The 17,349-nt window shown below is 43.0% G+C and overlaps 1 protein-coding gene and 1 long non-coding RNA gene across 2 annotated transcripts; one reads left to right on the top strand and one right to left on the bottom strand.

Annotated features, from left to right (window-relative positions):
- Nucleotides 1–741: 741 nt before the first annotated feature.
- DUSP5 (dual specificity phosphatase 5) lies at nucleotides 742–16,455 on the bottom strand. The gene is made up of 4 exons (XM_053311471.1): nucleotides 15,766–16,455; nucleotides 10,765–10,907; nucleotides 7,492–7,711; nucleotides 742–3,250 (listed from the first exon to the last, which is right to left on the bottom strand). The coding sequence occupies exons 1-4, from the start codon at nucleotides 16,178–16,180 to the stop codon at nucleotides 2,814–2,816; spliced, it is 1,215 nt and encodes a 404-aa protein (XP_053167446.1). The 5' UTR covers nucleotides 16,181–16,455; the 3' UTR covers nucleotides 742–2,813.
- LOC128351713 (uncharacterized) lies at nucleotides 8,743–12,887 on the top strand. Its single transcript, XR_008319995.1, has 3 exons — nucleotides 8,743–9,036; nucleotides 11,223–11,408; nucleotides 12,678–12,887. It is a non-coding gene; the product is annotated as an uncharacterized LOC128351713 (long non-coding RNA).
- Nucleotides 16,456–17,349: the final 894 nt, after the last annotated feature.

Genomic DNA, 17,349 nt, shown 5'->3' on the forward strand with positions numbered 1-17,349 from the left:
ACAATTGGGCACAGATAGGTGGAAAATAGGTTCTCATATTAAGGGTATTTTTAAACACTTGACTGACTCTTAAATTGACTCTTGCAACAAGGACCATTTTATGTTAACCAGCTTTGCTTTAAGAGTTAGGAGAAAGGCAGTGGCATCCATGTGCCTGTACTGAGTAGCATTTCAAGTGATGCTTGCCAATAGAGCAAAATACTCTCATTTGGGGTACTGGGAGACACACATGTATTATCCTACATATGTTACTAGGAAAGAGGCTTTATTCAAGATGCAACATATTTAAACTCAAGAAGAATCTGTAGAACAAGGATGCCTTACAAATAACAACTGCTTTGAATGCAGATTCTAAATGGTTTAATCACCATAGCCTCCTCCCACTCAGAAAGCTGGCAGTTGCAGTTTTGTGAGGTTACTAGGAGTAAGTTTGGCTTTTGGTACATAAACATGCTTCGTTGGCCAGTGTTTTCTTATTTTAATTGGACCGAGCCATTACAAAATATTCCTTGCAGAAATGTGTGGGAATATGTATGTGAGCAAGGGACTTTCCCCATCTGCACCAACATGGATATAGCCATATCCCAGGGGAACTCCCTGTGAACCGCTCCAATGGTTTATGTTTTGCAAATTTTTTTCTATTATTGTTATGCTCCTTTATAAAATCTGTGCATCCTGGACCACAGGAAGAGTGTTTCCACAAGTTACCTGGCTTGATACACATAATCAATAGAACAAAGATATTTTTCAATTGTTTTTTATTATGATTTTATACTTTATTTTAAAAAGTTTTTGTTCACAGTTGCAAGTTTTCCAGGCAATTATTGCCATTTTCCATGTTTTAAGAAGTGTAACAGATAAGCAACAGCAGTACAGAGAACCGCCTGCAGACACACAAGCTGGACACAGATACCCTGCAAAAAAGGTTCCCGTTGGCTAAGAAATGAAGTTCTTCCACTCCGAAAAATGTGACACGAAATAGAACAATACATGGAACAGCAAACCACACAACATTCAGCAGGAACACTCAGTGTATAGACTTCATTGGGGTAATGCAGTTGTTTGCAAAGCTGCTTACTCTCCCTACTTTCTGCATTTTGAAATCCAAATTGCAATGGACAGAAAAAATGTTTGGGTAAGCATTTGAAACTCTAAAACAACTCTTAATAATCAGTTATGCGATTGTAGAGGAGCTGATTGTTTCTTTTATAATTCCTGCTTCTCTTCCCTGAGTGAAGCATGCTGTTCCAAGATGGATGTAGAATGAGAGGAAGCAGCCCTCTCCCAATAAGACACCATAAGACCGAGTCTGGAGCACATCACACATATGGCCTATGGACATCTTATGCAGCTGCCCCTGCTTGCTTTTGCAACCTATTGCTCAAAGGTTATGTCCTGCAAATGGCCCAGTTACTGAAATGCAATTAGACTGCAGCTGAATTATGTTCTATGCATTGAACATTTGACTCAGGCCAGATATAGCTGAGAAACAGGATGTGCATTGCCAACTGTGCAGCCGACTTGGCCTTTCTGTCACAAGATATAGGAACAACTTAGTAGTAGCACATCATCAGCCTGAATTTGGCTATATGTAGTTCAAATAGCAGCTGCCTGGTAGTATATGTTGCTGGCAGATTCCGCATTTACCCAGAGTCTATCAGAATCATTTGTGAATACAGTGCAGCAAGTAGTACAGTGTGCTGTCACATGTAGTAATTGAGCCAGGTTTAGTTACTGAGGTTTCAAATGTAATGATGGAAAACTGGGCCCTGAAATAAAGGACATCTGCTATGGCCTGTGGAACTACGATGTGCAGAAAGATGGGAAACCTATTGTGCTGGATAGGACCAAAAGGTTTTTGAATGAGACATCCCATTAAATGAAGGAACCTTTGGAAACCCTGGCTGGAATCATCAGGAAGGTAAGGAGCAATCTAGAAGTTGCTCTTCTCAAGTCTGCCTAGCTCTGTTAGCTAATCCAAGAAGTGACAAGCACTAAAGGATTCTAGGAAAGAGTAAAACTCTGGCACAAATCCCAGTTGTACACTAATATGCAACAGAGGACCAGTGGGTATTGGGAGAGAGAAGTTTCTTTCTCCTGCTTTCTGATCTGCTAGTCACCTGCAGCATAGTTACATAAGGGGGGGGGGACAGGAAAAAGCAAACATTCCAGTTCCTGCCACAACTAAACTGTCAGGGTTTGCTTCTTTTGTAAATTGTGCTTTTCATTACAGCTCTGCTTTGCTGACACAGCTGTTTATTGCTTACACTTTAAAACAAGGCTGTAATTAAAGAGAGCAAGGGAGACAGGAACTGAGAAGCAATTGGACAGGTCTGACTTTGTATGTGGCTCTTTTCTCCAGCATGGCCTGGAACTACAGTAGTGGATGCACACACATTCCAGAAGTTTTTGTTTTTGTTTTTTAAAAAAAACCAAAACACTCTTCAAGACACACAGTTTTAAAGACATTCACTCTTTTGAAAGCATGACCAGTCAGTGTCCATAAACGTAAGTTCTCACCCATGATGAAGGGCTTCAACTTTTGGGAAGCATAAGAGTATCTTCTCATTCAAATTCGAATCCAAGATTAATTCAGAAGCAAGAGTTAACTAGTCTCAGCAGAAGATGACTTGAAATTGAATAGCTAGCCCAAGCTTAAATTCATTTGAACTCCAAATTCTACCTCAATATAAAGCCAAACTTTGTCTTCTGGATGTAGATGGCCCCTCAAATTAAGTGTCTTGTTTTGGATGAAATTCATGAGGTCCTCTGTATTGCAGCTTGATGAAATGCTTTGTTACAGTCTGTTGGGTTCATGGGACTGTATTGTCTCTTGTTCCCAGTAGGGTCCAGCACGATGAAGATGCACCAATCGGGCTAAGTTTTAGCTGATGGACAGGTGAGTGAATGGGCACTGAATTCAAAACTGAGGTAGGAAAAGCATAACAGGAACCTTCAAAGCTTTTACTCAAAGTCAGTTCTTCAGTGAAGAAAGACACAGCATCCCTTTTGCAAGAGGCAACAGGAGGGCTGGGAGTCGAAGACAATATTTCTGACTCATACTGAAGCAGCTGGCCCATGAAGCCAAAGTTTGGCGAGATCAGACTCCTACGTTGTTTGATGTAATCAAAAGCCTCCTCTAGGCGGAACTTTCTCATTTTCATGAGATAAGCTATGCAGATCGTGGGAGAACGAGAAATTCCGGCCTCACAGTGCACCAAGATTTTGCCCCCTGCCCTTCTGGTGCAGTCTAGAAGGAAATAATGCATTGAAGATGTCAGTTTTCATTACAAGTGGATGCCATAACAACAATAGATTGACAACCTTTTCTCAAGCAACATACAGCCAAGGCACACTGCAGCCCACAGGATATATGGAAACTTTTAAAAAGTTTCTGGCCTTCACAGTTCTGATGAAGAGCTTTAAAAGGTCATTGCAACATGTGCTAATTGACTGAACATCTAAGGTACAGCACAAAAATGGTATGCAAACAATTTTACAAACCTTATACCAAAAGCCATTTCAGAAGGTGTATGAGGCTGACAGGAGGAGTTTAATAAATGGACTTCATTTCAGAATACCAGAGAATAAATTTCACAATGCTCACCAATGCTGACTGGGTGCTTATCTCATCAATTCAAACAACAAATCTTTATAGTGGAGCGCAAGTGGAGAAAAACAACTCGAATCTTACAGATTACAACATAGAGCACATTTAAAGATCTATGCTCAAGCAATACATGTGGCAAAGAAGCAGTTCTTTTCTGCCTGTATTGCATCTGCGAGTTCACGTCCAGCAGAGTTGTTCAGGGTTGAGAGGGGGCTAGTATGTGCCTCCACTTCCTTGAATCAGAATTTGGAGCCATCAGTTACCCGCTGTGTTATGCTTAAATAATTTTTTGCAGATAAAATCTCTCAGATTCTGGCTGACTTCGATGGATACGCCACAATTAATTTTATGTCTGAACTGGAGGTGTCCAGCAACTCCTCTTATGTGGTTCGACTGGATCGGTTTCAGTTTGTGACTCCTGAGGATGTGGATAAGCTGCTTGGAACGGTGAGGCCTACCACTTGTTCAACATGGCTTGTTCTATCTATCAGGGAGGCTGTTGCAGGAGGCCTGGTAGAAATCATAAATGCTTCTCTGAGGGAGGGCAGGATGCCTCCTTGTCTTAAGGAGGCAGTTATTAGACCTCTTCTTAAGAAGCCTGCATTAGATCCCTCAGAGTTGAGCAACTATAGGCCTGTTTCCAACCTCCCATGTCTGGGCAAGGTAATTGAGAGGGTGGTGGCCTCTCAGCTCCAGATGGTCTTGGAGGAAACTGATTATCTAGACCCATTTCAAACTGGCTTCCACGCGGGCTATGGGGTAGAGACTGCCTTGGTCAGCCTGATGGATGATCTCCAACTTGGAATTAACAGAGGAAGTGTGACACTGTTGGTCCTTTGGGATCTCTCAGTGGCTTTCGATACTATCGACCATAGTATCCTTCTGGAACGTCTGAGAATGTTGGGGGTGGGAGGCACTGTTCTAAAGCGGTTCTGCTCCTACCTCTCAGACAGATTCCAGATGGTGTTGACTGAAGACTGTTGCTCCTCGAAATCTGAGTTTAAGTATGGTGTCCCCCAAGGCTCCATACTTTCTCCAATGCTCTTTAACATCTACATGAAACCACTGGGAGAGATCATCAGGGGATTTGGTGTGGGGTTATCAGTATGCTGATGACACCCACATCTACATCTCCATGTCAACATCATCAGGAGATGGCATAACTTCCCTAAATGCCTGCCTGGATGGGCTGGATGAGGGAGAATAAACAGACTGAATCCAGATAAGATGGAGGTACTTATTGTGTGGGGTTAGAACTCCAGATATGATTTTGATCTACCTGTTCTAGATGGGGGTCACACTTCCCCAAAAGGAACAGGTATGCAGTCTGGGAGTACTTCTGGATCCACACCTCTCCCTGGTATCTCAGGTTGAGGCGGTGGCCAGAGGGGCTTTCTATCAGCTTCGGCTGATACTCCAGCTGCATCAGTTTCTTGAGATGAACAACCTCAAAACAGTGGTACATATGCTGGTAACCTCCAGACTTGACTTCTGCAGTGCTCTCTATGTGGGGCTGCCTTTGTACGTAGTCCGGAAACTCAAGTTGGTACAGAATGTGGCAGCCAGATTGGTCTCTGGGTCATCTCGGAGAGACCACATCACTCCTTTGTTGATAGAGTTACACTGGCTGCCAAAAGGTTTCTGGGCAAAATACAAAGTGCTAGTCATAACTTATAAAGCCCTAAATGGCTTAGGCCCTGGGTATCTAAGAGAAAGTCTCCTTCATTATGAGCCCCACCGCCCATTGAGGTCGTCCGGAAGATCTGCAGCTCGGCTGGTGGCCACACGGGGACAGGCTTTCTCGGTTGCTGCCCCAAGATTGTGGAATGCGCTCCCTACTGAGATAAGATCCTCCCCATCTCTGACCTTTTTTAAGAAAGCATTTGAAAACCCACCTCTTCACCCAAGCTCTTTAAAATTTCTTCACCCAGTTCTTTAAATTTTTAATGTTTTAATTTGGATGATTTTTAAACTGTGGATGATTTTTAAACTGTTAAATTGTTTTAAATTTTGGTCTATATTTTAACTTGTTTTATGCTATTGTTAACTGCCCAGAGACGAAAGTTTGGGGTGGTGTACAAATGTTGTGTGTGTGTGTGTGTGTGTGTGTGTGTGTGTGTGTGTGTGTGTAGACAAACACATTTGGATAAAGGTAAGAAGTTTACCTCCCCTTCATCCAGCTGAATAGTAGCAGATACATAATAAGACACACACTACAATATTGCAGTACTACAAGAGATCTACTGCACAGCAAGGTTCTTTTCATAAGCAGCTCAAAGTTGTAGCCAAGGTGCAGGGTTGCCTCACATTCCCTCCAATCTGATGAGGAGATGCACCTATTCTCCCATGTCATGCTAAGAGCATGAATGGTACTGCTTTTGTCCCCACCCTGTGGGCTCTTTTGGTAGACACTCAGCATGCATTTTAAGCAGGGATGTCAAGTCCTGTGTTCCTGGGGTTTCCACCACAAAGTTCACAATAAACTAGTCTCAAATCGCTAATTATAACCCTTGATAAGTGGCACTTGGGTCTTAAGTCAGGCTATAAATGGCTTAGGCAGAACTACCATTTTACGCAATGGGAGGCCCTGAGCTGACTCACACAATTCAATTATTGTTATAAGATTAAAAAGAAAATGCTGAAAATAAGCTCCTTGTGCAAAATGTGTGGATTAAAAATGGAACTTGTCCTGCCTTTGGCTGGTTTGAGAAACACATCCCCAAATTTCATCTTTGTGTGAAACATGATTATTAGATGTACAGGCCATGCTGTATTCTCCTCAGAGTCAGATATTTTTAAATTGTGACTTTTAAGAAGGCGGGGGAGAAAAGGGGCAGTTCTTTAAAATATCTATAGATCAGGGGTGGGCAAACTTGCCTCTCCTGCTACTGTTGAACTACAACTCCCACCATCCCCAACCACAATAAATTGTTGAGTTGCAGTTCAACAGCAGTTGGAGAGCCCAGTTTGACCACCCCTAATCTACAGGATCGGGGGGAGTGGGGAGACCCACAAATACAACATTGCATTCATAGTATTGGTGGTTAAGAGCTTTGCTTACATTGTTTCAGTAACCCTCACAACAACCCTGTGAAGTCAGTTTGATTGCTGTCCCCATATTGAAGATGGGGGACTGAGGCTGAGAAATAGTGGCTTACCTAAGGCTACATAACAAGTTCATCCATGCTAGGGACTAGATCTGAACTGGCGACTTCCCAGTTCACTACTCATGGATTGTTCTGTGCTAGCTTGGAAAGAACTGGAGTTTCTCCTTTAAAGAGAAAAAAGCAAATCATAGCCACAGGTTGCTGAAGTTTTTTCTTAAAATAAAATAAGTGACCAGAAGTTTATGGCATGCAGGCAGATGATGGTTTCTATCATTAGGCAACCATTCCCTTTCTACACACTTCAAACGTTCTTGGCCAACAGCCCCACCTTCCTATTGTCATTAGTTCTGGGAGTTTTATACTAATCCAAAGGGCTTTACTGGTTATTTTAACACTAGGTCTTCCTTTTGTAGACCATCTTGGTCAATTTCTGTGCTATTACTCCATCAAACTGCTATGGTAAGGTTAGAGAGACATACTGTACTTGGAACAACCCATGCATGGAGTTACCCAAATGATTTTCTTGTAGGAGTTGTACCATATATAAAGCAGCTCTTACAGAGAGATGATGAGATGGGGGTAGATGAGGAATATAATGAGATGGATATGTTCTATTTCAGTTATACTGCAGAACATGAATTTTAAAAAATGCCAAACAATTGGTTAGTCTACAAATCATTTACACAGACAGGAGTCATTCTATTTACTTCAGTGGGATAGTTTGATGTCACAAGCGACATGAACATTCTTCATCTGCAACACAGAGAAACCTACCGATAAATTCTATAGCTTCCTGGAAGTGTGAGCTGATGTCTGCTGTGTGGTTGTCCTCCACTGGAATCCATTTATAGCAGTATTGATCTGTAAAAGGCTCTGAGCTCTTCCTGGAGACGTTTAGGAGTGCAGTGATGTTCAGATTGGCTAAGAACTCGCACTTGGAAGCATGGTAGGCACTGCCAAGGTACAAGAAGGGCAGGATCTCCACTGGGCCACCCTGGAAGGCAAAGAACCACATATAATTACAGGGTTTCTTGCTGGGTTTTAATTTCCTCAGTAGAAAAACCCCACGAAACAGCGTGGGCTATGACCTTGTAACCATTTTAGGATACTTCCAGACAACATTCTGATCAATCATGGGAGCACCTGAACAAGAGGCAGTTTCTACTGCAAAGCTTTAGAGCTATTGTTTCCTTGACATAGTCCCATCTACACCATCAGTGTTCAGAATGGGAATAGTCCCTTGAGCATGTGGATTTGGGATGAGCTGTACCCCAGTGCAGAGTACTGATGGTCACCCACAAGCCCACTCATGTTGAAACTGAGGCTTGTACTGTTGCTCACCAGCAAACCAGTGTCACAGATAAGCTCTTGCAGTGAATAAAAAGTTTCCATTTTCTCCTTCACATTTGTGAGGTGTGGAATCGGAGCTATCCCACTCAAATGATAGCTTCTCCCCAACACTCCCAAAATGTACACTTAAAGGGCTATTATTTGTCCTTTTCTCCAAGATCTACTACTACTATGAATATTTATATACCACTCTTCAACAAAAGTCCTCAAAGCGGTTTACACAGAAATGAATAAATAAATAAAATGGCCCCGTGTCCTTTAAAAGCTGTATCTTTGCTCAGTTAGTAGGGGGATGAAACTAAAGTGTATTTTTCTGTATTATTTATATATAGTGCCATCCATGTACATGGTGCTATAGTTTCAAAGAATAAGATTAAAAGGTGTAGACACAAAGCCTGTTTGAATGTCTAAGCACCAGCTGGAATGAATAGAGTAGCATTTTTGATTTTGTTCTTGGTTTGGCCTCCCATCTTCCATCCAGCAAGAGAGAAGTGAAAACACAGCTCTAGTAAGGTGCCGTGGGCGGTTGAGAGCAGCAGGGGAGAGAGCTGTGCTTCTGACGTGGCAGGGCCGTGGGCCCCATGCTGATGCTGCTTTGGGATATGAAGACAGCTTGAAGTCAGAGGAGGCTCTGTGCAAACAGATGTCAGCTGCCACCCTGCAATTTTTAATTAGGCATGGATGGGAAAGGTGTTGTGCCAAGCCCAACAGTGTGCTCTTTTTTCTTTTTCAAACTGAACTTTAAACAAAATGCACACAGCATAGTGGCAAAAGGATATCTTTGTGTACTTAATATCAGGTACCCTGAGGCTTTGGGAAGAGAAGAACTGTGCTGGAGTTGCTGGCTAGAAATTTTCACAGCTATATATTCAGTGCTAGATAACCAGGCCCAAAGGACACGAATCCCTTTCATGCACACCTTTGGGAATACAAAGTATATGATATTGGTTCCGCAAAGAGTGCCTTCAGGTATTTATTCCTATTACAAATAGTTACTTATTTTCTATGTCTGTGTTTTTAAAGAGATATCCTATTGGGTTATTTTAATGTGTTTAATCTTTAAAAGATCAGCAGCTATTTATCAATGGGGTGGGTGCGGGGGGAGTAGGCCCCAGAAACAGGCAGTGGGAGGGTAAAGTAAAGAAGCAAACAATGTCCAGGAAGTTCCCAGAATGTGTAAGAGCTCACTTGGAATGGGAAGGAGAGCTAAGTGTAGTGCTTATCAGTCGATAAGCACTACAATTTTTCAAGTCAAGTCTTAGGGTTATTGCATGTGTATTATGAAAGCCCCTCAAACACAGCCAGAAGGTCAATACATACTGGGGCCAGAGATGTATACAAAAAAAGAAACTGTGTCACAGTAAAGCCAAATGCTCCACCAAGAAACAATGAACCACCATGGAATGTTGTTCAATGTTCGCAACTGTCTAGCAAACTGGGCTACATTTACTTATTCTGCATAATTTATTCTGCTTCTGCTAGCAATGGGAATAGACAGTTAACAATACAGGTAACAGATGCCGACATCACTGGATCACTGAAAATCATCGCTCAGTCACTGGAAATCATGCTCAACCCTGCCCCTCTAGTGGCAGAGATGTCTCTAGGCGTACATTACCAGCACATTCAATCCTATCTTTGCAGCTTTAGAAGTCCCCCTCACCAACAAAATTAAGTGTCAAGATGAAGAATCCTGCACGGAATAGTGATTTTTGCATGATCACAGAACACACACAGTCCCAGGGTGTTTATATGGCCATGTCTTTTGATCCATTAACCCAAGCCCAAAGGATATGTAAACCTATGGCTTTATCAGTACTTCTCTGTATACCACTAACACCTGCTGGAAGTTCACACATAGCCAAGTATCTTGTGGAACATGGAAGAGGATATTCACCAGCAGGGGCTGGCACTGCTGGGCAGCTGCCAAAGGCCCACGGCTCCCAGAAGGGTCCACTGATTATCCCACCTCTCCCCCACAGCCTTCATGTGGTGATGTTAGCAAAACAACTCTTTGAGGTCCACCAAGGTAGAAGGGGGCCATACAGTGCAGTTTGCCAAGGGCCCCTGGAGCTAGGAATGCCACACACAAAAACCAATAGCACTGGTGTTATGCACCCTCTGGAATTAAGACCCAAAAAGGTGGATGTTGCTGTGAGGTTCCTCTAATTTTTCTGCTATTGCGAGTCAGGCAGAGTTAGTTCTTTGGTTTACTTCTCTGGAAGTATGCGTATATATTTTTTCATTCAAGGGGTGGGGAAGGAGAAGTACACTGGTGTCATTTTGACAGTAACTCAGTATATGCATGCAGAAGGCCCCAGGTTCAATCCCTGGCATCTCCAGATAGAGATTCCTGCCTGAAACCTTGGAAGGTCGCTGCCAATCAGTGTGGGCAGTACTGAGCTAGATGGACCAATGGTGTGACTTAGTGTAAGGCAGCTTCTTATGTTCCTATATGAGCCACTGACCGTAACCTTTTTCATCAGTCTATTCATAAAAAAGCCACTGATATAGGAAGTGCATAACTCCTCATCCTATTATTTGAAACATGACAAACACGCATGCTGACTCTTTTTGTCATGTTGCCAGACATGAATAAGAGAGCGTGCTAGTCAGCTTTGCACAGGATGATGACAGGAAGAGCCCCCAAGGAGTCTGAGCGTGGGTGGAATTAGTCATATCTTCCCCTGAACACACCTGATCATATGCTGGCTTGTGGTGGATGCTCTGCTTTTCATAGTGGCTACTGATGCTTCTCTCAGTTTCAGGCTTCTCCTGGGACACAGGTTTTACATCTATGCAAAACTCAGGGTATTGTGAATAAAAGGCTTCATATCCTCCTAAGGGGAAAGAAACAAAGAAATATGAATTAGCAAGATTCAGGGGGAAGCCACCTAATTATGCCGGACCACTAATGAATCTGAGACTGCAACAGTACACCATGCAACATTCATTTCATGAGAAGCTTCATAAAAAAGGAAGACTTTTCTGCTAGAGGTAGGCAGTACACAGTAAAAAAGAAAAACAGTAGCAGTCCAGTTGTCACCTTGTCAAGAGTTGGAAATAAAGATTAGTTATTTGAAAATGGAGATTCATTGAATCTGTTTATAAGAAGGAAGACTACAGCTAATTGTTTCTTACGTGTTTGTTTCTAGGTATTTTTAGTTGAGTGGCTTCATGCTTATGGTGACTTAAGAAAATTCACGTGCAGAGCAATTATTTTGTTATGCATCAATTAATAACTTCAGCTTACTTCCCTTTGGGCAAAGGAAATGGGTCCATTAAGAGCCATAAAATGTAATGAAATCCTATGATGGGCTGAGACAACTAAGGCACCCCAGGTGAGCAGTTTTGCACTGTTAAATAGATGATTTGCTAAGTTTACTGCACAATTAATGAAAATGAATGTCTTGGTGAAGTTGTAGCTCAGAACTTGCTGCTAACTAAATTCTGAAACATGCACATCAACTAAACCATGCACAAGCCTGTACTTTCAAACATGGGTTTCTGTCCTATTCATGCTTTGCTGCAATAAAAGAAAATTTGCATGAGATAAAGTGGCACACTGTTGCTTCTAAGCAAGAATGCAATTAGATAAGATTATAAAGTGAATCACTTTATAGCCATTTAAAGTGCCTTATTGATACACCTTCCCAAAGATAATAGACAACACTGGATAGATTGAATGTTTGAATTTCTCCCCAAGGAATACAATCTAGCAGCATCACATAAGCTGGTATTGTAAACCTTTCACTCTCAGATTTTTATTATTATGTTTACTGGTCAGCGACCAAAATTAAAAAACTACTACTATGTCTTTCTTAGCTGATCCTTTAACATTCTTAGTAGGTTATTGACAGTGAGGGAAAACAAAATGAAGGCGCAGTCAACAAAAAGTTAGTTCAGGCTTCAGTAGATTTCAGCAAGGCTGTTTGACAGATAGCATTCCATCTTTCCACAATGCAAAACCTTCAAATTTCTGCATTTATTCTAGCCTATCCTCCACTAAAAGCTACCATGTAAGCACAATATGAATTAACGGATAAGAAATCCAGTTAAATAAAGCAGAGAATTTTAAGAGGCGGAGAAAGCATCTACTCATTCTACAACACATTGGCAACTACAGAGGTGTTAAGATTCTCCTTGCCACTTAGTAGGAGGGGAGAGAGAGGGCTGTCACTCTGGAAGAAAAGTTCACCTCAGAGTATTTTGGTCATCTGATGGGTTCTAAAAGTTCCAGTAGCCCATGAAACCATTTCCTGGCAATGTCAATAGGACGGGGCCATAGCAAAGTGGCAGAGGAGCACCTGCTTTGCATGCAGAAGGTCCCAGGTTCAATCCCTGGTATCTCCAGAAATAGAGCTGAGAAAATCCCCTGTCTGAAACCCTGAAGAGCCCTTTTCAAACAACACTGAGCTAGATGGACCAGTGGCCTGGTTCAGTATAATGCAGCTACATAGGTTCAAATGTTCACTCTGAACTCCTCCCCAACATTGCTCTGAAATACTGCAGTATTTCATTCTGTATTCACCTCCTGGCAGTTTGCAGATAAGAGTTTTTTAATATATTATTTAACCGTTCTACCCATTTATATGTCCATGTTTTCACAGATGAACAAACAAGGGAATCAGCCCATGAGAAGATGTGGTTCTGTTTTCCAATCATTTCCCTTGGATGAATGGTGTCTGTGCACTGCAGGTGAATAGTAACCAGAAGCCCTGGAGAATTCAGGATTTGCAGGCTGTTCTTTCAATGAGTCACCTCATCAAGTCCTCCAGCACTCTCTCTCTCACTCCCATACTGTTTGTTCTCCCACACTAGCTGAGCTTCTTTGCTATTATTTCTGTTAATGTTACATTACTCATCTTGCTAGAGAGAGAAAGATAGATAATTTATTTTCACCATTAATGATTAAAATACTGGGCATCATGAAGAGGCAACAGAATTACCCAGAACTTTAAAAAGACATTTAGGTCTGCAGTCTCTCTCATGGAAAAATAATGACATATTTCATAGCAAAAACCCACCCCAGGTTCAGGAATATGTCTTCCTGCCCCTCCCCCCCTCCAACCACAAAAGATAGACATTTCATGACAAAAAGTCTCACAAGTTTATCACTGTCAGGAAAGAGCCTTTTGGCAATGGGTAGATTTTACATAAAATCTGTTATTATTTGTACACTCCTATAGCAGTGCCAGACTTTAAAGGAGGATTTCAGTTTAGCATTACTCCCACATGCCATTCCAGACTTTCCTGTAAAAGCAAAACAAAGGCGAGTCTGCCCCTGTGTACCTGCAGTTCTGAGGTCCTGAACTAACAAGTGATGGCAGCTTTAAAAAATTAAGGGGGAGATCTGATTATGTCACACAGCAGTAAAAGCAATTCCCTGAAGAGCTGGACTGCGTTGATGGTAGCTGTGAGCTGACAAGAGCTCTGACTCATGCCTTTATCTCACAATGACTGGAGTCCAACCCCACTAAGAAACTCTGTTCCATTCAGTGGTGAATTTTCTCTCCCACGTCACTGTACAGGCAAAACCCCTGGGATTAACCCCTGAATTCTTCCATTACTTTATAGTGAAATCACACAGCACTAAAAATCACAGTAGACTCAAGAACAGAAACGGCTTATGACTTACACATTTATCAATGTAGCTAGTTTCCAGAAGATAAATGAAGCCCGTAGCAATCGCACAGCATTCTGTTTAGGGAAACGTTACAGTGTGCATTCTAACTAGGGCACAATAATAACACTGGTTTATATCAAGACTAAGTTACTCATGAGTAGTCCTACTGAAATTAAGTTCATCATGAGTAACAATCTCAGTGTCAGCCAATAATAATGTGCCCTACTAATGAGAGTGCATAGTTGAATGTTCTTACTGTGTTTTTAAAAGCACCGTAACATCATACAATATTCTTATCCATTTCCCCAGACTGTTTTGAACAAAAGGGCTCAAAATCCAGTTCTATATGTTGGAGTTCTATATGTTATATATAGGCTGGAGGAATAAGTAGTACTTGGGTTTGTTTGTTTTTTGACTTAACAGCCATATCAGGATCAGTCATCCCTGTATATCCTGAGGCCAGATAGTGAGCCAGAATATGCAGAGGGCAACTTCTGGGACCAGGAGTGTAAGAAATAAGACTGCCCATTGCAAGTTTAAAATTGTGTTAAGTAGTGCAGTTGAAACATAACTGCAGAGTCCATTTGAATAAGGCTGTAAAAATCCTATCCACATGTTAGGTACACACATCTAGTTCTTCACATGTTATGTTGAACACATGTGCAGTAGTTCACTTTCTACCTGTACCATACATTTGGGAATCCTGTACCAAGGCTCACTTTTTAAAGGAACACATGTAGTCATTCACACACAAGATACATCTGAATAGGGCTAGATTTTGCTTCCTGTTCAATAATGGAATAAGTCAGAGATTTACGCACAAGATGTCTAGACTGCAGGCATCTATGTTGTTCTATTAGCAAAACAAATCAAGTCCGTGGCATAATCTCTTTATCAGGGCCAACTTTGTGACTTTAAATAGATCCTAATGAAAGTATTGTGCTGCTGCTACATACATAAAGGCAATTATTCACTTGTTAATTTATCTAATGTTACAATTATGCAGAAAATAGTTTGAAATGAATGCTTTATTTCTCAGCTTACAAGGAACTGTCCTTTGGGCTTGGGTGGTGGGGAGGCACTGCTGTTTCCCCCACCTTTACTTAAGGGTGTGTTCTGATACATTACACCCTTGATCCATACATTTATACACCTATCTCCAGGCACATTTACTAAACTCGGATTGTACTACTAAAGTGGACCAAGCACACCTTAACAGAAACTCTAGTATACAAGAACAATTTCCAGCACTCTGGAGCTTCAAAGAACTCTCTTATCTATGCACAGCTGGTGAAAAAACAGCACTTCTTTTTCTGGAAAGTGTGGAGGAGGCAGGGGAAAAAGCTACTTAGCCATACAATACAGAAGTGTGGTCACCTCTCCTCTCTTGTTTGATATACATTGTAAAATGTAAAATACTACACATATGTAATTGTCTTGGCCCTCACCAAAATATACACTACTGTAGGAGAGGAATCTACCCACCTCCAGGGTCTGCAGAAGCTTCCTGAATCCTGTATTTCAGCCACCCCAACCCATAACTTACTTAACTCCCCAAAGATGATGGTGGGTCTTAAAAACCCAAAGAGAGTCTCCGGGCTTCTGGCACTGGATGTTGAAGGGAAGGGAGGTATTTCAGGTAAGTTTGTGGAACCTACAAGTGAGCCTAAACAAAGACACAATTCTGGCGGTGGACACCCTTAGTTAAAAGGTGGGGGGCGCATTTTCACGGTGGTATTATTATTAAACATTTGGAGAGACCATTTCTTCCCTTGCCGACCATTTGACTCCTTCCAACTCAAGAGCGCTCGTCTTCTAGGGGAGGCAGGGACGATGGCCAGCCTTTCAGCACCAGAGCCCCAGAACCGTTGGGTTAGGCAGGGCATCGCGAAGGTGCAACTTTTCCAAGCACCGCCCGCCCTCTGCCACGAGAAGCGGCCGGCACATGCCCATCCCAGCAGGCTGCACGAGAGGCGCCCTCAGGCCGGGCTAGCCTTGCCCCGGCCTCTGCCTCCCAGCTTCCTTCCTTTCCTCGCTCCAGCTCATTCTCCCGCCCTGCAGCTGCCCCTCACCTTTCAGGAAGCAGACCCTGGCCGCCGCCTCCGGCAAGCTCGCCAACAGCGTGTTCAGGACGATCTCCGCGGTGCTCTCTTTCTTGAGTTTCCGGCAGTGCCGAGTGTTTTGATCCAGGACGATCACCGCCGTCAGCTGCCGAGACGGCACCCCGTCCACTTCGCTCTCCTCAGGGCAACCCGGCGGCAAAAGTAACCGGCCTCGGGCTGTTTCGTCGGGCACCACGAAGTGTAAGGGCACGGGTCTGCCACGAGCCCGGCGGATCACCACCGAGTTGAGGTTCACGTTGAGCGATCCGCGGAGGCAGGAGGCCGAATAGGAGAGATACGGTCTGCAATCCAGCACCAGGCACCGGGCAGGCTCCTTCCGTAGCAACTGCTTGAGCTGACGGGAGTCGAGCGCGGTTACCTTCATCTTTGCCTCTTTCCCCAGTTTCCCCCCCACTAGGGGTGGCTCCCCAGATGTAGCCTTGCAAGGAATACGTTTAGAGATTAACTGAATGGGGCCGGGGGAGACACCTTGTATTTTAAATACAGAGCCGGAGGGACTGCCACCCCGTCTGATGTCCCTCCTAGCTGCGATTCTTGTGCGTCCCTCCCCGCCTTTGTATGTTCCTCCCCGGACTCAATCAGGGAAGTCTGCTGGCAAGAAGAGGCAATTTATCTGAATGAAACGCCGGAGCCGCGAGGCAGTGTCCAAATTAGGCGACTGACGTCACACAAGCGTTCCAGGGCAGGCCTTCCCCTCCTCCTAGGCCACGCCCTCTCGTGTAGAGGCAGAGGAGATTCCCTCCCCCAGGAAGAGGAAAGGAAAAGCAGAGGCGATGCTCAGTAAAGCATTAGTCAGACTTCTTGGAGGAAAGGAAATTGAAGAACGCCTCAAAAATTCTCTAGTCATCAGAAAGCCCTCCTTACACTCACTCAATCACCAGTTGTTTCCGTCGACTTAGTAATGAAGAAAAGGAAGTGTGATGATGATGGTGGTGGTAGAAATAGAAGTAGTGGTGGTGGAGGAGGAGAGGAGGAGGAAGAGGCGATGGTGGGGAGGAGGAAGGAAAGAGGGTAGGCTGAAAGGGCAGCTCCATGGAGAACAGAGATTGCTCACTACTCAAGATGCAGTGAGTAGCCCCCTATGCTTTTTATGCTCCTCTCTGCAGGCTACAATATTAAATTACTAAAACTGGAGAGGCAATGACAGGTAAAGCAACACCTGTTGAATTTCTGTCTGTCCCACAGATGTTGCATGCACAGATCTCAACTCTAAGAGGAGAAAATCAATTTATGCAAAGAAATTCAGAGGACTCTCACATAGATTTTCCTGGGGGCCAGATTTAGCATATCTTGTCCTGCAGAGAGCATCTTTCAATTAAACAATTGGAAGCAGTTAGGTTGGGAAGCAGATTCCAGAAGAAACACAAGTTTCTTTCCTCCATGAGTAGCTAATAGGAGATGTGTGTGTCACTTCTTTTTCTTTACAAGAAATTCTCCAGGCAATAACACAAACCATTCAATATAATAATAGGGTGAGACAATTGTGCCTCTATATATACAAAACATAAGTGAAATATCTTGATTATTGCAATA

This window comes from Hemicordylus capensis, chromosome 3 (genome assembly GCF_027244095.1).
Source record: "Hemicordylus capensis ecotype Gifberg chromosome 3, rHemCap1.1.pri, whole genome shotgun sequence".
In the NCBI taxonomy this organism is placed as follows: Eukaryota; Metazoa; Chordata; class Lepidosauria; order Squamata; family Cordylidae; genus Hemicordylus; species Hemicordylus capensis.